General features: G+C 54.3%; 1 protein-coding gene across 2 annotated transcripts; it reads left to right on the forward strand.

The window, feature by feature from the left end:
* The first annotated feature begins 761 nt into the window (after nucleotides 1–761).
* SRRT (serrate, RNA effector molecule) lies at nucleotides 762–19,919 on the forward strand. Of its 2 annotated transcripts, none has more exons than XM_060255590.1 (19): nucleotides 762–923; nucleotides 1,219–1,347; nucleotides 1,804–1,950; nucleotides 3,030–3,218; nucleotides 9,214–9,383; nucleotides 9,493–9,674; nucleotides 9,810–9,902; nucleotides 10,367–10,481; nucleotides 10,590–10,747; nucleotides 11,253–11,314; nucleotides 12,088–12,166; nucleotides 13,789–13,980; nucleotides 15,323–15,493; nucleotides 15,614–15,767; nucleotides 16,394–16,587; nucleotides 16,671–16,827; nucleotides 17,336–17,425; nucleotides 17,971–18,067; nucleotides 19,699–19,919. In XM_060255590.1, exons 1-19 carry the CDS (start codon nucleotides 805–807, stop codon nucleotides 19,772–19,774), a joined length of 2,574 nt encoding a protein of 857 aa, XP_060111573.1. In that variant the 5' UTR covers nucleotides 762–804; the 3' UTR covers nucleotides 19,775–19,919. The 2 variants fall into 2 exon arrangements, with proteins under 2 accessions (XP_060111573.1, XP_060111574.1); XM_060255591.1 differs by having other exon boundaries at nucleotides 9,493–9,662; nucleotides 9,801–9,902.
* Nucleotides 19,920–20,288: the final 369 nt, after the last annotated feature.

The raw sequence follows: 20,288 nt of genomic DNA on the forward strand, positions 1-20,288 counted from the left end.
CCTCTGAATTAATGTCTTCCAAAGTGTCCTGTCGTTAACAGCCTTGCTCAGGGCTTTGGAAACTACTGAAAAAGAGAATAAAGGGGGGAGAACGAATGAATCAACCCAAACAAATGAATCAAGTACCTGAAAGGTTAGTTACTTACAAAGTATAGCGCCAGTGACTAAGAACTAAAATTATAACTTAATTATTATAAAAAATACATGTATTTATTGATTAATTAAAAACAATTATGGACCCGATTGTACCTTCAATAGAGGGTATAATATACACAACTTGGCCCCAAAATACACATACTTTTAATAATAATAAAGTTATAATTATAGTTTTTAGTCATTGGCCTGCTGCCTTGAAAGCAATCCTAAATTTACTCAAAACTTCACTGTGGTCTGTTCAATGGGACTTACTCCCAGGAAAGCATTCTTAGGATGATGCTGAAACTTTGTATGTAGCTAACCTTTCAGATACTTGCAAGCTACTGCGTATCTATTTGGGCATTCTTCAAAATATTATTTATTGAAACATTTATACTCCATTTTTCTTCATAGTTCATTTCCAAAAAAACATTACTTATTTGCTGAGTTCTTCAGTGAGGAGGAGGTACACGGCTTCTTGCTTTGTGTGCCAAAGGCCCTGGATCTGTCCCTGCCACCATTCACTGCTGCCAGTTCAACGGGCTTTCCTTTTTGCCTTTGTTTCTCTACTTAGTTATACGATAGGATTTTTGTTCCACCCCATAAGTGATTATGTTGGATTAATTGTTTTTCTCTTACCTGCTTTGCAGTAGTTCTCTTCTTGCCTCAATGGGGGACAGCGACGATGAATATGACCGCAGGCGCAGGGATAAATTCCGACGAGAGCGGAGTGATTACGACCGCTCTCGGGAACGTGATGACAGACGGCGGGATGACTGGAATGACAGGTAGGCCTTGATGATCAGGTCTGGGAGCTGGGTGGGTGGTCCTCTGCTTTGGGGGGATCTTTCCTTTTCTGCAGGTTCACTGCAAGGATTCGAGTAAGTCCTTTGTTCAGTTTTGGACTCCTCATCTATATAACCAGCATGAGGAGAACCTTGTCGTTTTGGTTTGAGAACTGGAGAATGTGAACCATAGCCAGATAATCACCACATTTGCCTTTCTTGTCACGGAGAACAGAGAAAGGAGGAGGTAACCAGTGACAGTAACGCTTCTTATAATCGGTGTACCTCTTACTCTCAGGGAGTGGGATAGGGGCCGAGAGCGCCGGAGCAGAGGAGAGTACCGTGATTATGACCGGAACCGACGTGAACGGTTCTCTCCACCTCGCCATGACCTGAGCCCTCCACAGAAGCGGATGCGACGGGACTGGTAGGTGGCTGTGCCACACACCCCCCCCCATGGCTTCTCCCTTTCTCATCCTGCATTCTGGCCCCAAACGGGCATATAGTCTAGCATTTAGGCAGACCCACAAGCAGTGCATGAGAGGGATATTTGTCTCCTGGTGTTTGTTCCTGGCATTTGCCAATCAAGTGTGTGTGTGCATGCTGTCTGTCAACAGGGAGGTGCTGTTCTTTGTTAACTTTTGCTAGTCTCTGTTAACTTTTTTTTTTTTTTAAGCTGTGTGTCAGCGCGGTCCGTTGTAACCTGTGGCAGTAAATTCTGGAAGCTAATAATGTGTAGCGCGAAGAAGGGCTTCCAGGCATAATTGAGGCCACAATTGCAACGCAGGTTGCTGTAAAACCACAAGAGCATCACCACAACCACCCCTGGTTCTCTCCCAGTCCTCCTGAGGGTGTTTCTCTGCCCCTCCCCCAATTTCCACAGGGATGAGCACACAGCCGACCCCTATCACAGTGCCTACGAGATGCCCTATAGCGGGGTCTCCACTGGCCCCACCTATGGACCTCCCCAGCCCTGGGCCCACCCTGAAATGCACGTGACGCAGCACCACATCTTGCCTATCCAGGCCAGGTAAGCCGAATCCTCTCAGCCACTCCCAGGAAGCCTCCAGAGTGCAGTCCACCCAGAGGTCTGTCAGGGAGCCCCACGTTACCTTTTGTCTAAAGTTTGACTGTCGGCCCCTCTGAGAGCCCCAAAGGGGTGCAGCCGCAGGGCGTCCAGTGGCAAAGGAGGCAAAACGCGTCCCTTAAATTCTTCCCTCATCTGTTTGGCATCTTTCACGCTCAAAGCAGTTTCTGGTTTCAAAGGGGAGGGACGGTGGCTCAGTGGTAGAGCATCTGCTTGGGAAGCAGAAGGTCCCAGGTTCAATCCCTGGCATCTCCACTAAAAAAGGGTCCAGGCAAGTAGGCCTGAAAATCCTCAGCTTGAGACCCTGGAGAGCCGCTGCCAGTCTGAGGAGACAAGACTGACTTTGATGGACCGAGGGTCTGATTCAGTATAAGGCAGCTTCATATGTTCAAGGGCAGCTCAGCTTTTTTAATGGCATATCGTTCCTTTTTTGCTTAGTTAAGATTTGAAAAGATTCTTGTCGTAGCACTTTAGTTCATAATATTTGCAGTCCTAAAATAGTAACTTGACTTTTCAGGTTATGTTTACTGGTAAGGAAAGCTGAATTGTATAATAAATAATGGGAGGGGAGGGGAAGAGAGAAGCGGGGTGGGGGTGGGGGGGATACAGCTTGTTTACTTTTGGAGCCTTTGGGGGGAATGGTGCCTGGTCTAATGCAAACAGCAGGGCAAAGAGTTTACAATACATGCTTACTAAAATCTGGGCTTTTTTGTTTTGTAGCTCAGTGCCAGGTGGCAAAAGCCCCTCCCCAGCCCCAAAAGAAAGTTCTCTTAAGCTCCTGGCAGACGCAGGCCCTTGAGCACTGAGGGCTCTCTGGTGTGTTCTCAGGGCCTTGGGTCAGAGGTGGTGACATCATGCAGAGTGCGGCGAGATTGTGGTGGGGGTGCGCATCGTTGCTAGCGTATCTCTAGGTAGCTCCTGAATGCTTGAAAAACGGCTGCAGAATTGAATTTGGCAGGAAAGCCGCCTCCCTTTAGGAGCCGTCGAAGGATGAGAGGGTATCCGCATTGTTCTCTTCACAGGCTGGGGAACATTGCAGAGGTGGACCTGGGCATCGCCCCGCCCGTCATGAAGAGTTTCAAGGAGTTCCTCCTCTCCCTGGACGATTCTATTGATGAGACGGAAGCAGTAAAGCGCTACAATGACTACAAACTGGACTTCCGGCGCCAGCAGATGCAGGACTTCTTTTTGGCCCACAAGGATGAAGAGTGGTACGTCTCCCGTGGGCTGGGCCTCCTGCTTTTGTGGAGAGGGGCATGGGACAAGGCTGGGAGGGGTGGCTTTGCAGGCAGGCTGGTTGGTTTGTCATGAAGTCAGTGCAGCGGTGCCACTTCTGCGTCTTGAAATGGCGTTGCTGGCTGCTGCTCGGGACTTGAAAAACTGTTACGTTCTCTCTCGAAGTGAAAATGCAGCGATTACGAACGAAGCCAGGGGGGCGTGAGGTTTCTGGCTAAGTTCATAATTGCAGGAAGAATTTCCATCTTGCCTCGTGTTCTCTGGATCTCCTTGACATTTCTGTGACCGGCAGATCAGAAGTTGTGGAAATGATGGGGCATGCAGAAGCTGTGATCACATGAGGACAAATCCCATGGTGCACAAAGGGTCCTCTTTCAGAGTGAATGTGCATGGAATTCCACTGCGAATGATGTAAGTGGAGGAATTCCACTTCTGGTATCCTGTGCTTTGCACGGGCCTTTCTCACAAGCGCAGTGAAATGTCTGACTGCAACAGCAGCCAGAGGGCCACTTGCAGCTCTGATGTGGGGGGGGATTTCATCAGGGATGTTTGTAGAGCAGCAGTCAGGGGCTGGCTGAGGAAGAGATGCGTGCTGAGAGCAGCAGTGAAGAGGAGAAGATTGGCTGAGGGGAGAGGGCTGTACACAGGTCTCCTAGGCCTGGTTTCAGAATAGCACCGAATTGAGGCAAAAGATTTTCCCATGGGCCTTTGCCCTTGCATGGCATCAGGTTTAAGTCAGGCTACTCCCCATGCAGAACTTTTAAGCAGCTTGGTTCAAGCTGCTCCGTTCCTATTTTGGAAGGTGTCTTTGCTCCCGTACTTTGAGGCTTACCTTCGCCCAGTTGTGTTACTTGCCAGTCAACATACTGCGTCTGTGTCTGTCGGTCAGATTGGGATCCTCACAAGTGCCCCTGTGAAGTTGGAGACGGTCCAAAGGTCACCTGTAGGCTTTTTTGGAAAATGGCTGAGTGGAGATTTGAACCTTCTGCCTCTCCACTCCTAGTCCCTTGTGCTGATGACGGGTTCTTGGCCATATTGCCACCTTTTCCCAGGTGTTGGGCCCAGATTGTCCTTTCTGTGGACGCAGGGATTTCCACTCCAGGAGTGCGATTTTTCGCCTCCCCCTTCCTGGGAGATGAAATTCTGTCCCCTCCTCCGTGACCAGGACTGCAGGGGGGCCTTGCAGGAGGTGGGGAGGTCACGGTGCTCTGCGAGTGGAAGGCCTGGAGCTCACAAAACATCCAGCTGGGGTCCTTCCTGGAAATGGCAAGAACAGACTTGTCTTGTTCTCTGCTTCCCTCTCCTCTGTTTCCATGGCAAGTCCCAAAAAATCCTGACTAGTTCTCCTCCTGCAGAGCTGTAGGGGCCCCTCGAGACACGCAGGCAGCTGTGAGGAGCAGGCGGGAGCAATTCCTTCTTTCCCTACCTGGTTGTGTGGAGGTGATTCTCGCTTGCCCCAGGTGAGTGGCCTTTGGCCACAGTCCCCCCCAGGTGGATTATCACAGAATTGGACTCTTCAGCCATCCCTCCCTGTTGCTTCAGAGGGAGTCCAGATCCCTGGCCTGAGAGAGGACCTGGCGCGGTCTGGTCCTTTGCCCAGCCCATCTTATTGATGGTATCCAAGATACAGTGCTGGGTGTGCGTTGAAGTGTCAGGCCATGGGGATTGAGTTGTTTGTTAAACGTATGTCTGCCTTTTCCCACAAGTGGGCTCAGGGTGGCTTACGACGTATAAAAAGTAGCATAATTAAAAAAAAAGATTTAAAACCATCAAACAGGATGTCTGTTAAAACAAGGCTTCAGCTCTGAGGCAGCCCATAATGCCTCCTGCAGGATGTTAGTTAGATACGGAATTCCTGTGAGCAAGAGAGGCTGAGATAGTGGAACGCCCCTCCCTCCCCTCAGCCAAAGGCCTGGCGGAACAGCTCTGTTTGACAGCCCCTGTGGAAGTGCAGTAAGTCCTGCAGGGCCCTGATCTCAGATAGGAGCCTCTTCCCCCAGGCTGGGGCCAGGCAGAAAATGCCCTGGCCCTGGTTAAGGCGAAGTGGATGTCTTTTGAGCCAGAGACTACCAGCAGACAGGGCCTCTAAAGGCAACATGGACCTGCGGAATTGACTTCACATTTCCCTGAATTTGAATTTGCCTTCCCCCATCAGAGAACTTAGGGGCGGGCTGATCCTTGAAGCTGAGGGGCTTCCTGTCCCCTGGGCTGCATCCGTGCACAGCCCCCCCCCCCATCACTGCATTTGGAAGGATGTGAGTGAAACATGTTGGGTTTGTATCAGTTCTGGGTCAGCAGGGGAGAGTCAGACACGGCTCTGTGGGTTCAGTGCCTCAGAGCATTTGTGGAGCACCTGCCAGGCAGCTGCAGCCTTAGACTGGGAGGCAGGAGAGGCGTGGAGGAGACCCCACTGGGGTGGGGGGAAGAGAGTGGGGTGGGCCCGAGAGTGAAGGAGAGCTGCTTTCCCTGAAGCACTTAGTTTCTCGGGATGCTGCCGTTTTGGAGGCCGTTTGGTTGAGGAAGCAGTTTAGAGTCAGTTGCTTGTGTGGGCCGTGGGGTGGTTTCACTCAGGACCAGTGTTGCCTCTAAGCTGCAGAGTCTTGGGAGCAAAAATGCTACTTGCTGGCATTAAAAGTTGTGAGCTGCTGCATAAACGATTGTGCTCTGGGGCCCTCCTTCCTGAGCTAAGACAGAGATGTGTGAGCTGGAGGCTAAAAATCTGTGAGCTAGCTCACACTAACTGAGCTTAGAGAGAGAACAAAGTGAGACTCAAGTTGCACATATAAGACCAACAAAGTTTTTTTTTTCCAGAATGTAAGCTTTCGCGCGTACCCGATTCCTCATCTGACGAAGTGTGCTTTAGAGCACACGAAAGCTTACATTCTGAAAAAAAGCTTTGTTGGTCTTATATGTGCAACTTGACTCCTGCTTTGTTCTTCTGCTTCAGACCAGCACGTCTGCCCACCTGGCTCTGTCAGCTTAGAGGGAACACTTCTCAGGATGCCTGCAAAGCCCCAGCTTGGTTGCTGGGCTCCTGCTGCTGATGGGGAGTCCGGAAGCCCTGGTGGCTCGGTTCACCCTTCTGCATGCCCTGAAATGCGCAAGGTGGGTGTGGGCTGCATGAGAAAGGGCTGTCAGGCTCATTGGAAGAGCAAAGGTCTGTCTAGTCCAGCGTCCTGTTTTCTCCTGCAGTGGCTCATGGGAGAATGCAGCAAAGCACGCCAGTGGTAGCCTGAGACTTCTGGGGTTGGGGGTGGGGGGCTGTCTGCATCAAGAAGCACAGATTCCTTTGCCCAGTGATGGGAAGGGGGCGAATCCAGGGTTGGGGGTGGGGAGCAGAATGACATGTCTTCTGAAAAAACTGTCAGTTGTGAGAAGAACTGAGAAAAAGACTCCTGAAACAGTTTCTCCTTTGGCACCTGTGAAATGCTTTCTAAGACAAGATTTTACTCACCCAGAAGGTTTAGCAAGAAACAAAATCTGGACCACCGCCCATCCTGCACATTTTCAAAGATCCATTGAAATACGACTAAGTTTGTCCACAGTTAACGTGTGTGTGTGTTGCAAAGCTCAAAGTTGTGCAGTTTAAATCACTATCCAAATATATTGCTTGCCCATGGTTAACAGTTGGAGATATTTTCTCTCCAAATTAGACATTTCTTTTGTTTGCTACAAAAAGAGTATTTTCTGTTTTCAGTGTTTATTTTTTCCTACCTGCCAGATAGCAAAGATTAAGGGGTGTGTCCTCAGGTGTTCTGTGGGTCTTTCACCTCCTGGATGGCACAGGAGAAAAAGCCAGGAGGGAAGAGCGGAAATGAAATTCACCCCCCCCCCTCAAGTTGATGCCCCTCACACCAGTTGCCCCTTTGGGCTTATCATGCTCTCTGCGTTTGGGCAAAATAAAGGCATTTAGACTTGTTCTCTAAATGTTCTACAGTCTCATAAGCTATGCTGTACATGATACATTTTATGTTTTTATAGAAGTCAAGTAAGCTTCAGTTCAGTAAGAAAGTATTGCATGTCTTTCAACGTTTCCAAAATTTTGTTTGTTTGTTTCTCCCCCCCTGGCTTCAAAATTTCTGGAAGCTTCATTTCCCCCTCACCCCCCACCTCCCCTGCCCAGGGTCCCTGGCAACTGGGTCCCTCTGTCTGGGCAAAGTTGGCCACTGGGCATCGGTCCTCCTTTCTGCCACAGCCTGGTTTTGTCCCCTGGGAAATAAGGTATTTCCTCCCTTGCCCCAGGAAGGGGAACCGGGTCACTTCTGCCTGTGAGAACAGGGTTCCTGCCATCCTCAGAGGTTGGGGTGCTGATGTGAGGGTTCCCACCCAGGGAAGGGAGGGGTCTGTCGGACAGGGTTCCCACAGCCGCGGGGGTGCCTGGAACCATGGGGCTTCGGAGGGGGGCGACTCCTCGGCCAGCTGTTCTGGAGGCGACTGGGGGTCTGGCGCAGCTGTCACTTTTTAACCGTTTTGATTTCCTTTTCTAGTCTTTTTTTGGTTTTGTTTTGTTCTGGATGTGAACTTGAAATAACGTGGCCTTTTCTCCCCTCCTCCCAAGAGCCTGTCACAGGAGACTCCAGATCTCAGCCGTCCTCAGCCTGGAGGATCCATAAATAAGCCCAACACACCCAAGAGCCTTGCCGCCACCGCCTTCTTTTTGGTTTTGCCTTCCTCTCTCTGCTGCCGGTGGCGTTTTTTTCCTTCCGCGAAGCTCAGGCAGTCAGGGCGCTCACTGTGCACAATGCAGTGACTAGCTGAGTGTGTCTGGCCAGGAGGTAGCCAGTGAGGGACGCCGCCGGCCAGCTCCCTTCTCGTGTGCCAGCAGGAGAGCGAGGGGCCAGGCTCGGTAGACCGGTTTTTTTTTATTTTTTATTTTTTTCCTTAAATACCCACTGAAGAAAACTCTTCGCTTGGAAGGCTTTGGAGTGTGACTCCCTCAGTGTATGTATGCCGTGTTCTGTCTTCTTAAATCAGAGCTGAGAGGAAAAAAAAAATTCTAAACACGTTCCTTGTGTTTTGCAAGATGAAATGGCAGAAGGCGTGTTTCGGTTCCTGTTGTGTTAATTCCCTTCCCCGTCAGAACTGCTTTTACTCCACCAATCCCTGACATCTGCTGACACCCCCTCCCTCTCCTGCCCGCCCCCCCCCAGGTTCACACAGGCATGGTGGTAATCCTGGAGGCCTGGCCCCCTCCCCCCCACCTTGCCAGAAAACCATCCATCTTCCCAGCGAGAGCAACCTCTGTGGTGTCAGTGGCCCTGGGGAGCCCTTCCCATCAGCCCCCGAGGCCCCACGCTTGAGAATGCCCCTCCTCAGCCAGTGGCCGGAAGGGGGCCTGGGCTGCACACCTTACAAATGGGGGGGGGGGCGAGAAGATGGTGGCACAGCACGGTGGTCTCCGCCAGGTGGAGGAGCCGTGGAGAAACGATGCAGTCAGGGAGGGACCAGGGGGGGCGGGGGGAGCTGCAGCAGCTCTAGAAAGCAGCCTCAAGAGGAGAGCAGCAGGATGCGGGGGGGGGAGGCCCAGGGCAAAAGAGGAGGCTAGCAGTGGGTTGCGCCTTCTCCCCACTGGACTCTTCCCATTTTTCAGGGTTTTCCCCCTCACCTGAGTGGCACAGCTCCCTAGGAGAAAAAGTCAGAGGGGAAAATGGAATTCACCCCCCCCCCACAGTTGACACCCCTCACGCCAGTTGCTCCTTTGGGCTTAGCAAGCAGACCGCAGCTGGGCCTCTTGGGGCTGGCCTGCTGATTGTCAAGGCCCTGCCTCTTGGAGGTGCTCCATTTGCCCTGCCGACAGTCAGCTTCTTCAGGCACCCCCCTCCCCCCGCCCCTGTCTCCACAGAAGAGTGGCGCCTGGGTCCCCCCCCCCTTGCTTTGCATGCATGGAGAACTGACAGAGGGCTCTGGGGCTGACGCGCCTCCTTCTCCTCTCCCTCTTTTTGTGCTTCTCCCACCCCCACCTCTTTCCAGGTTCCAGTCCAAGTATCACCCGGACAAAGCTGGCCGGAGGAAGCAGGAAGCCCACAGCGCCCTCCAGAACCGCCTCAGCGTCTTCCTGTACCTCATGGACAACGGCTGGCTTGAGAACTTGCAGCTGGACATCGAGAAGGCCGACGGCATCATCAAGGTCCTGGATGCTGGTGGGTGTTTGGCTGCCCCCCCTCCCCCCCGGGAGCTGAACTGGGGGCCTTCTGGCTGCCCCAGGCCCTCTCCCTGCCCTTCAGGAGGCCCCCTCTCGTCTCCCGGCAGCTGTCATCAAGATGGAAGGCGGGACAGAGATTGACCTGAAGATCCTGGAGCAGGAGGAGGAGGAGGAGCGGCAGGAGAAGGCGGAGCCCGGGAAGAAGGAAGACGGCCGCTTGCCAGAGCCTGAGCGCAAAGGGGCTGAGAAAGAGGACAAGAAGGAGGAGGCCAAGAAGGTACGGGGGGTGGTGGTGGTGGTGTGTCTTCCTCGTTGCAGTGCTGAGGGCTCTGCTGGGCGGGGGGGGGGGGGGGGAGCTGTGAGGCCTTTGCCCAGCTTCCAGTCCTCTGACCTCTGCGCCTTCCCTCTCTTTCAGGCTAATGAGGAGGAGGCGTCGGAAGACAAGGCCAAGAAGTCCTCGGAAGAGGAAGAGAAAAAGACGGAGAAGAAAGAGGAGCCGGACAGAGAAGCCAAGAAGGTCCGCTCTGAGCCGGTCGCTCGCTGGCTGGGGGTGGGCAGGGGGCCCTGTCCAGGGGGGAGCAGAGGGCACGAAAGGGCAGGCCGCAGCAGCTGGCGCTTGCCATGCCAAGCAAACTGATGTGGGCAGGGGCTGAAGGCATCTCTTGCTGAGTGGGCTGGGGGTGCTGAGGGGGGGCAGCAGGAACCGCAGGTGGCTCTTGCAGCCCCCCTTCCCTCTGCCAGAGACTCCCCGCTGGGCTTAGAACACTGCTTGGGCAAGGTGGAAGTCTGTCTGGGAGAGCGCAGGCCCCGTGCCCATACAGCCGGTCCAGCCGACCTGGCTCTCCCTTGGGTGGGGGGTGGGGTGGGGAGGCTTTCCAGTGGTCCTTGCAGCGCCACGGCTGGGCTCTGGTCGCAAATCCTGGCACTCCTGCGGCGGCGAAGGCAGCTCAGCTGGTGTGATGGGGAGCCTTTGCTTCACAGACCAGCCACAAACGCAAGCGGAAGCGCAGCGGGGACGACAGTTACGACGAAGGCAGCGTCTCTGAGTCAGACACGGAGTCGGAGGGCCGGCGCCCAGAAGAGGAGGACAAGGAGGGTGAGGCGGGGAGGCGAGAGCCGGCTGGGGGGTGGGGGGGGGCTGCCCCTCGGCTGAGGGCCTGCTCGGTGGGGGGGGGCCTAACCAGCCTCCTGCTGCCGCCCACAGACGAAAAGCCCAAGGAGGAGAAGGCGGCCAAGGAGGGGGAGGAGTCCCCCACAGCCAAGGAGAAGGAGGGGGAGCCCAAGCCCCGCCCCCTGCACAAGACCTTCTCCCTCTTCATGCGCAACATCGCCCCCAACATCCCCCAGGCGGAGATCGTGTCGGTGAGTGGAGGGGGGAGGAGCTGGGGCTTAATCGGGGGTCAAGGAGTGCCCGTTGCAGCACTCTGGGGGTTCAGTTCGCAGGCTCTTACCAGGGAGAGCCGGGCTCGATTCCCCACTCCTCCACACACACCTGCTGGAGTGACCTTGGGTCATCCACAAGTTCTCTCAAGGCTGTTCCGCTCAAGAGCATTTTGTGTTAGAGCTCTCTCAGCCCCACCTGCCTCCCAGAGTGTCTGTTGTGAGGAAGGGAAAGGAAACGAGATAGTAAGCTGCTCTGAGACTCCTTCAGGTAGTGAAGAGCAAGGTAGGAATCTTCTGAATCTGGGGCTGCTTCCCCCGCCCCTCTGCAGCCTGCATTTCTCTTGCTTTCCTAAGGGGAAGCCACCGAGTGGTGATTCAGGAGCCCAGGGGCAGAGTCCTTTCCTGCCCGGCTGTCTTTCTGCGGGAGGGGGGCAGGGTGATGTCTGGCCTTGGGCGGCTCTGAGCTCTTCTCCTTCCTCCCCAGCTCTTCAAAAAAAGCCCCGGTTTCATGCGTGTGGCCCTGTCAGATCCCCAGCCAGAAAGGAGGTAAGGTGGATTCCGTCTCCCCTCTCTCTGCCTGGCACTCAGCCTCCTGCCCTTCCTTTGGCAGAGGCGGGGTGCCCGGTGGGATGCGCTCCCCGTGACTGGCCTCCTGGGGGTGGCGGGCATCATAGACAAGCCGTTGGGAGGGGTCCATCAATATCTCTCCTGTTGTCATTGTGAGGGGGAAATGAGAGAAGCTTCCCTAAGCATCAAAGGAAGGGGGGGGGGTAAGCAGGAAACTGAAGAGAAGCCCTCATGATGTGAGAGCCAGTTTGGTGTAGTGGTTAAGTGTGTGGACTCTTATCTGGAGAACCGGGTTTGATTCCCCACTCCTCCACTTGCACCTGCTAGCATGGCCTTGGGTCAGCCATAGCTCTGGCAGAGGTTGTCCTTGAAAGGGCAGCTGCTGTGAGAGCCCTTTCAGCCCCACCCACCTCACAGGATGTCTGTTGTGGGGGAGGAAGGGAAAGGAGAATGTGAGCCACTCTGAGACTCTTCGGAGTGGGGGGCGGGATATAAATCCAATATCTTCATCTACCTCACAGGGTGTCTGTTGTGGGGGAGGAAGGGAAAGGAGATTGTGAGCCGCTCTGAGACTCTTCGGAGTGGAGGGCGGGATATAAATCCAATATCTTCATCTACCTCACAGGGTGTCTGTTGTGGGGGGGGAAGGTAAAGGAGGTTGTGAGCCGCTCTGAGACTCTTCAGAGTGGAGGGTGGGATATAAATCCAATATCTTTTTCATCTTCTTCTCATCCGAGTCGTTCCTCTTTCAGGTTTTTCCGAAGAGGCTGGGTTACTTTTGATCGGAGTGTCAACATCAAGGAAATCTGCTGGAACCTCCAGAACATGAGGGTAAATCTGAGTGGAGAAGGGACCTTTTTTGCCCTGTCAATTGAGACGCTTGGCTAATGCTGTTAGAAGCAACTTCAAGCAGCTCATACAGGAAACTGAGTCCAGAAAGTCCGTTTATTTGCAGACGGCACAATTCCGTGCCTAGCAAATAATTTGTCACAGGATTGGCATCATTTACTGCAGGAATATGGGAGAGGGGGGAATCTCAGTTATGTGTAAAGAAAGAGAAATGAGAGATTCTAAACTCGTTTGGTGTCGTGGTGAAGAGCTGCAGACTCTAATCTGGACAATCTGGTTTGATCCCCCCCTCCTCTTTCACATGCAGGGGAGATGGGGGGTTCCAGATCTGTATCTCGGTTGCTCAGATCTCAACGCAGAAGTATCTTTCTATATAGATTCAGGGAACTCTGGTAAAATATGGCTTAATCTTGAAGGATCTTGTTGCAACCAGTGTATTTTAGGTTGTTTGTTTATGGTATGGCAGAGGTACACACAGGGAGTGTATAATAATATAAAATCCTCCTGCACCCTGGATAATGCTAAAGAGCTGGAACTCCTGGCAGCCAGATGGTCATAGGATCTCCTGGTTACACCCCACACATGGAAACAACCAACCAATCAAGCAGCTTCTTAGGACTACTGGGCAGGGAGTGTCTTAGGCTGCATCCGAATCCACCAAATGAATATTGAGTCTCATTTGGAGTGCGGTCTCATTTGGAGTACTGTGTGCAGTTCTGGTCGCCGCACCTCAAAAAGGATATTACATCATTGGAGAAAGTTCAGAAAAGGGCAACTATAATGATTAAAGGGCTGGAACACCTTCCCTATGAAGAAAGGTTGAAACGCTTGGGACTCTTTAGCTTGGAGAAACGTCGACTGAGGGGTGACATGATAGAGGTTTACAAGATAATGCATGGGATGGAGAAAGTAGAGAAAGAAGTACTTTTCTCCCTTTCTCACAATACAAGAACTCGTGGGCATTCGATGAAATTGCTGAGCAGACAGGTTAAAATGGATAAAAGGAAGTCCTTCTTCACCCAAAGGGTGATTAACATGTGGAATTCACTGCCACAGGAGGTGGTGGCGGCCACAAGTATAGCCACCTTCAAGAGGGGTTTAGATAAAAATATGGAGCACAGGTCCATCAGTGGCTATTAGCCACAGTGTGTGTGTATATATAAAATTTTTTGCCATTGTGTGACACAGAGTGTTGGACTGGATGGGCCACTGGCCTGATCCAACAGGGCTTCTCTTTTGTTCTTATGAGTATACAGAAGTAGACCTGGATGCAACATAAGCACACTCACAACATTTTTTACTAGCAGAGAAGCACCACAGATGTTAAATGACAGTAAGAGAACTTGTGCCATGTGAGGATTTCATTGCATTCATATCGTGTTGCTGAAATTATGGTAGTCGGCTTTCCTAACTTGTGACCCACGTGGCGTCTTCGTTCAGTACAATGAAGAGATTAACCTGTAACAGGGGGTTTAAAAATCCTAGCAGGGAAGAGGTGGGCAGGATCTCTTTCTCCCCTTCACGTTCGGCTGTGCTGCTGTTCCGGCGCCTGAAGCGGGGAGGGATCCGGTGGGCTCAGTCCCCTGTGTGGTCCTCTCTTCCAGCTGCGGGACTGCGAGCTGAGCCCCGGAGTGAACCGCGACCTCACGCGGCGTGTCCGCAACGTGAACGGCATCACGCAGCACAAGCAGATCCTGCGTAATGACATCAAGCTGGCAGCCAAGCTGATCCACACCCTGGACGACCACACCCAGCTCTGGGGGGCCGGGGAGCCCCGCCCTGCCACCGAAGTCTCGGTCAGTTGGGACAAGCCTTGGGGTGGGAGGGGGAGCACCAGTTTGGTGTCATGGTGAAGTGTGTGGACTCTTATCTGGGAGAACTGGGTTTGATTCCCCACTCCTGCACTTGCACCTGCTGGAATGGCCTTGGGTCAGCCAGAACTCTAGCAGAGGTTGTCCTTGAAAGGGCAGCTGCTGGGAGAGCCCTCTCAGCCCCACCCACCTCACAGGGTGTCTGTTGTGGGGGGAAATTAAAGTAGATTGTGAGCTGCTCTGAGACTCTGAAATTCGGAGTGGAGGGAGGGATATAAATCCAATATCATCTTCTTAGAGAGCCCGTTTGGTATAGGGGTGAAGTGTGCAGACTCTTATCTGGGAGAACCGGGTTTGATTCCCCACTCCTCCACTTGCACCTGCTGGAATGGCCTTGGGTCAGCCAGAGCTCTCTTATCTGGGAGAACCGGGTTTGATTCCCCACTCCTCCACTTGCACCTGCTGGGATAGCCTTGGGTCAGCCAGAGCTCTCTTGTCTGGGAGAACCGGGTTTGATTCCCACTCCTCCACTTGCACCTGCTAGCATGGCCTTGAGTCAGCCATAGGTCTGGCAGAGGTTGTCCTTGAAAGGGCAGCTGCTGTGAGAGCCCTCTCAGCCCCACCCGCCTCACAGGGTGTCTGTTGTGGGGGAGGAAGGGAAAGGAGATTGTGAGCCGCTCTGAGACTCTCCGGAGTGGAGGGCAGGATATAAATCCAGTATCTTCATCTACCTCACAGGGTGTCTGTTGTGGGGGAGGAAGGTAAAGGAGATTGTGAGCCGCTCTGAGACTCTTCGGAGTGGAGGGCGGGATATAAATCCAATATCTTCATCTACCTCACAGGGTGTCTGTTGTGGGGGAGGAAGGGAAAGGAGATTGTGAGCCGCTCTGAGACTCTTCGGAGTGGAGGGCGGGATATAAATCCAATATCTTCATCTACCTCACAGGGTGTCTGTTGTGGGGGAGGAAGGGAAAGGAGATTGTGAGCCGCTCTGGGACGCTCCGGAGTGGAGGGCGGGATATAAATCCAATACCATCTTCTTCTTCATATGACGGGCCACTTTGAAGCTTTTCCCAAGCTCAGGTTTGCTCAGAGGTCCTCCAGGTGGGCTGAGAGTCCTTGACCGGCCTCTCTCCCAGCACAGGGGGTGGTCAGCCCATTCTCCACCTTCTTGTGGGTCAGCCCCTCAGGGCCTTGGGGAGAAGCAGGTTGCCCAGAAGCAGAGAGCAGAGCCGGAGGAAGTGAATGGGCGGGTGGGCCTCCTTCCTCTTCCTTTCTCTCTGGCTCACTCTGGCCCTCTTCTCCCCCCCCCCCCCCCATTCCTCAGAGCTTGCCTTCCCAGAATCCTATTCTCAAGAACATCACAGACTATCTGATCGAGGAGGTGAGCGCAGAGGAGGAGGAGCTGCTGGGCAAAAGCGGGGAGACCTCCGAAGAGCCCCCCAAGGAAGGGAACCCGGCGGAGATCAACGTGGAGAGAGACGAGAAGCTGATCAAGGTGGGGGCGTCTCTGGGGGTGCTGCTGGTGCCCGTCGCCTTGGGGGCTTCTCCTGGGGGGCTGCAGGGAGGGCTTGGGCAGGGCCCGTCTGGAGACGCCTTCCTTGCTCTCTCCGGGCAGGTGCTGGACAAGCTGCTCCTCTACCTCCGGATCGTCCACTCCATTGACTACTACAACACCTCGGAGTACATCAACGAGGACGAGATGCCCAACCGCTGTGGGATCATCCACGTGCGGGGGCCCATGCCCCCGAACCGTGTCACCCACGGGGAAGGTGAGGGTCTGAGAGAGAGAGAGCCGTGGCCCCTCTTCGCTCGTGGCTTCGCTTCCGATGCTCTTGCCAGCCAGAGGGTTGCTGAGGCTTTGGCGCACCAGCCGGTTCCATGCACATCCTCTGCCCCCAGAGCAACAAAGACCTTTGCGTGGCTGGGAGGGCCATCATTTTGGACACAGGCTGGCACCACGCTCCAGCAAAGTGGGCTCGGCCCCGTGGAGTCTTCCTTCACAATCGATAAGTGACCGCCCCGCCCCTCCCCAGTCATTGGCTCCTTTGGTGCAGGAGGCGGGAGGCTGTGAGGCTCTCCGGAGCGGCCCTGCGGACTGGTTCTGTGCCTTTGCTGCTGGGGGACTCGCCTTGCATTTGTGCCTGGCACGATCCTACACATCCCGCCCCCCGCCAAATCCCCTGCCATGCCCACTTGCTCGTCCTGGGGTGAGCGGGGAAGGGGGCCCTTGAGGGATGGCAGCTGGGCTCCCTGTGGGGAATCCTTTGCCCCACTGTGTCCTGTGCTTTGTGGTGGGCCCTCTCTTGGTGGCTGGCCCCAGGGGCTTCTGGGAGGGGAGCACGGCAGACCTCCGGGCTTCTCCATCCACTGTGTCCCTCGCCCCCCCCCCCCTCAGTGGCCGAGTGGGAGAAGACCTTTGAGGAGAAGCTGACGCCCCTGTTCAGTGTCCGGGAGTCCCTCTCGGAGGAAGAGGCCCAGAAGATGGGCAAGAAGGACCCAGAGCAGGAGGTGGAGAAGTTTGTCACGGCCAACACCCAGGAGTTGGGCAAGGACAAGTGGCTGTGCCCACTCAGCGGGAAGAAGTTCAAGGTAGGTTCCCCTTCCTCCCCCCCCCCCCCGCCCCCTATCCTGAGGAGCCCCCTCGGCCTCAGTCCCTGTCCTCTGCCCCATAGGGCCCCGAGTTTGTGCGCAAGCACATCTTCAACAAGCACGCCGAGAAGATCGAGGAGGTGAAGAAGGAAGTGGCCTTCTTCAACAACTTCCTGATGGATGCCAAGAGGCCTGCTCTGCCCGAGCTCAAGCCCAACCAGCCCCCAGCCCCAGGGCAAGGTCAGTGGGACAGAAGGGCTGCTGTCAAAGCCCAAGAATTGCCCCACCGGTTCAAAGGCACGAAGCCGCCAAGCTGCCTTCTGTTGCTTCTCCCCGGGGCGGCCTGGTCTCCTGTCCAGGGTTTCCGGCAGGGCTCCTTCATGTCCCCTCAGCTTCGGGCCTGCCAAGGCTCCCTCCCAGGGGTCCCTCCGGTGTTCTCGCGGGGAGCTCACCTTCGACCCAGCACGGGGGCTTGGCTGTCAAGAGGGTTCTGCTGCAGGCCCCGGAGAAGCACTTGGCGGGCGGGGAAGGTAGCTTTGCTGGAAGGCCCTGCTGGGGGGCTGCCTCGGACTTCCCTCCCGGGTCAGGGGTGGGCAGGGGGCTTGGGGAGCAGAACCAGCTTGCCGCTTCCCAGCTTGGTGCCGTTCTCAAGGCCATGAAACACACCACCTACACGCAGACGCGCGCCATTTATAACAATCAGATCCCAGCCTTTGTTCTCCGCCGTCCCTTCCTTTTGCCTCTGCAGGTGTGGCCCCCGGATTGCCGTACCCTCCGCAGGCCCCCCAAGGCTTGATGCCCTACGGACAGCCCCGCCCCCCCATCCTGGGCTATGGAGGTAGGTAGGCCCTGAACCTGCCCTCAGCTGGGCACGGCCTTTGCTGGGCTCCAGGCAGGCTGAGACAGGCTAGGAGCTGCTCTGGGTTTGGCTTCTGGGCAGATTCCTCTTCTGACCTGCAGAGAGGTCAAGCTCCGGGAGCCTGGAGGGGACACTGGGGCTCCCTTCTAGGCCTCCTTTCCGACACGCGTCCAGGACAGGTGGAAGGGCTCCTTAAGGCATTTGTAGGTGGGGCTTCAGAGAAATGAAGGGCCGTTCCCTGTGTGCTGAGCCCTGTCTGCGTGTTGGCAGAAAGACAAGAAAGAGGGGAACGGGTCTGGAGAGGGCCAGCGATGTGGTCCTGCTGCCCAAAACCGCCAGTGGTCTTTTTTGTTGGGGGTAGGGGCGGGATCGTGGCACCTGGACAGATCGCTCTCCTAGGGGGATCGGGGTGTCGAAGCTGCCCAGCGGGGAGGCCCAGCCCCTGAACCCCGCCCCCCGCTTGCAGGATGCTCTTGTGGTGCTTTCGGGGCTGACCATGCCGACGGGGTTGTGTCTCTGCACAGGGGCCCCTCCCTACCCACCAGCCCCATATGCCGCTGGCAGGGGCAACTACGACACCTTCCGAGGGCAGGGCGGATACCTGAACAAGCCGCGGAACAGGTTGGTGCTGGCGGGGTTGGGGGGCAGAGGCTGGGGGTCAGCAACCTTTTCTAATCAGAGATCCAAACTGCAGAAACGTTTGGAGCAAGAGATCAATCAAGAGCCAGGAGAAGAAAGCCCGTCTGCATACTGTCAGTCATGTAACTTCACAGGACCAGTCGTTAACCTGGGGATTACTAAACTGTGGTTTCCACAACTCAAGCTGTGGTTTTGCCATGAGTGTTTTATTAGGAAGCACACACACACACATACTGTGGCTAATAGCCACTGATGGACCTCTGCTCCATATTTTTATCTAACCCCCTCTTGAAGCTGGCTATGCTTGTAGCCGCCACCACCTCCTGTGGCAGTGAATTCCACATGTTAATCACCCTTTGGGTGAAGAAGTTCTTCCTTTTATCCATTTTAACCCAACTGCTCAGCAATTTCATAGAATGCCCACGAGTTCTTGTATTGTGAGAAAGGGAGAAAAGGACTTCTTTCTCTACCTTCTCCATCCCATGCATAATCTTGTAAACCTCTATCATGTCACCCCGCAGTTGACGTTTCTCTAAGCTAAAGAGTCCCGAGTGTTTTAACCTTTCTTCATAGGGAAAGTGTTCTGAACCATTAATCATTCTAGTTGCCCTTTTCTGCACCTTTTCCAGTGCTATAATATCCTTTTTGAGTGTGGTGACCAGAATTGCACACAGTACTCCAAATGAGACTGCACCATCGATTTATACAGGGGCATTATGATACTGGCTGATTTGTTTTCAGTTCCCTTCCTAATAATTCCCAGCATGGCGTTGGCCTTTTTTATTGCAATTGCACACTGTCTTGACATTTTCAGTGAGCTCTCTACCACGACCCCAAGATCTCTCTCTTGGTCAGTCTCTGCCAGTTCACACCCCATCAACTTGTATTTGTAGCTGGGATTCTTGGCCCCAATGTGCATTACTTTGCACTTGGCCACATTGAACCGCATCTGCCACGCTGATGCCCACTCACCCAGCCTCAACAGATCCCTTTGGAGTTCCTCACAATCCTCTCTGGTTCTCACCACCCTGAACAATTTAGTGTCATCCGCAAACTTGGCCACTTCACTGCTCACTCCCAACTCTCAATCATTTATGAACAAGTTAAAGAGCATGGGACCCCGTACCGAGCCCTGCGGCACCCCACTGCTTACCGTCCTCCACTGCGAAGACTGCCCATTTATCCTCACTCTCTGCTTCCTATTACTCAGCCAGTTTTTGATCCACAAGAGGACCTGTCCTTTTACTCCATGACTCTCAAAGCTTTCTAAGGAGCCTTTGATGAGGAACTTTATCAAAAGCTTTCTGGAATGTCCCGGCATAAACCTGCTCGTGGCTCACTCCTGCGTTCCTGGCAGCTCTTGCTCCTTCTCCTTTCCTTCCCCGTAAAGCAGCTCCGGGAAGCCCTTCAGTCCCATGCAGATCTGAACCTCCCCTCCTCTTCAAGTGCTGCCTTGCCCAGCCCCCCGTCCCACTGAAAGCTTTCCCTTTCTTCTTTTTGTTCCGGGCTGAGCCCCGTTTGGCTCTCGAGCTGCCCAAAGCCTGGCGTCCCCTGCGGAAGAAGCAAGCAGACAAGAGTCCGGATCCCCAGCTCACTCCTGCTTCTCTCCACAGGATGGTCCGAGGAGACCCGCGTGCGATTGTAGAGTACAGAGACCTGGATGCCCCGGAAGACGTGGATTTCTTCTGAGTGAGAAGCCCCACTCCCCAAGCGCTTCCCTGCAGGTTGGGCTCCTTGTGGCTTCTGTGTGTTCCCCTCCCCTCCATGGCCTCTTTTTTGTACATTTCATTTTCTCCGTTCCAAGTAGATTTCAATAAACTCATTTGGACACGTTTTGAAGTTACAGCTGTATTTAAACACACACAAGACACCATGTGGATTTGCTGGCCAATTCTGCACAGCCTTTCCCACGCTCCAGTTTCAACAGGCCTTAGTGGGGCTGGGAGGACCTCTGTTTCTTCTCCCCCACTGGCTGTCAGGCTGGTCTGACCAGCTCACTTAGCCAGTGTCTGAACTGTGAAGAGGGGGGTTTGGCCACGTCTGTCTTGTTTTATGGGTGGGGTGGGAGAAGGAGCCTGGAGGCAGCCCTGTGCAGCTGGCCAGCAATGAGGCTCTGGGAGCTGAATGGAACCTGCCAGGCTTTCTCACCTGCCGTCCTGCACGCAGCAAGGCGTGCCCAGGTGCTGTCCAGGTGTCCATGGAG

This window comes from Heteronotia binoei, chromosome 15 (genome assembly GCF_032191835.1).
Source record: "Heteronotia binoei isolate CCM8104 ecotype False Entrance Well chromosome 15, APGP_CSIRO_Hbin_v1, whole genome shotgun sequence".
Taxonomy (NCBI): domain Eukaryota; kingdom Metazoa; phylum Chordata; class Lepidosauria; order Squamata; family Gekkonidae; genus Heteronotia; species Heteronotia binoei.

Excerpts from the sequence above, each read along its gene's own strand:
- SRRT (XM_060255590.1), top strand. The coding sequence starts at position 805 with ATGGGGGACAGCGACGATGAATATGACCGCAGGCGCAGGGATAAATTC. Across the intron at positions 924-1,218 it reads CGGGATGACTGGAATGACAG|GGAGTGGGATAGGGGCCGAG; the intron begins GTAGGCCTTGAT and ends TCTTACTCTCAG. Across the intron at positions 10,748-11,252 it reads CCCAGGCGGAGATCGTGTCG|CTCTTCAAAAAAAGCCCCGG; the intron begins GTGAGTGGAGGG and ends CTTCCTCCCCAG.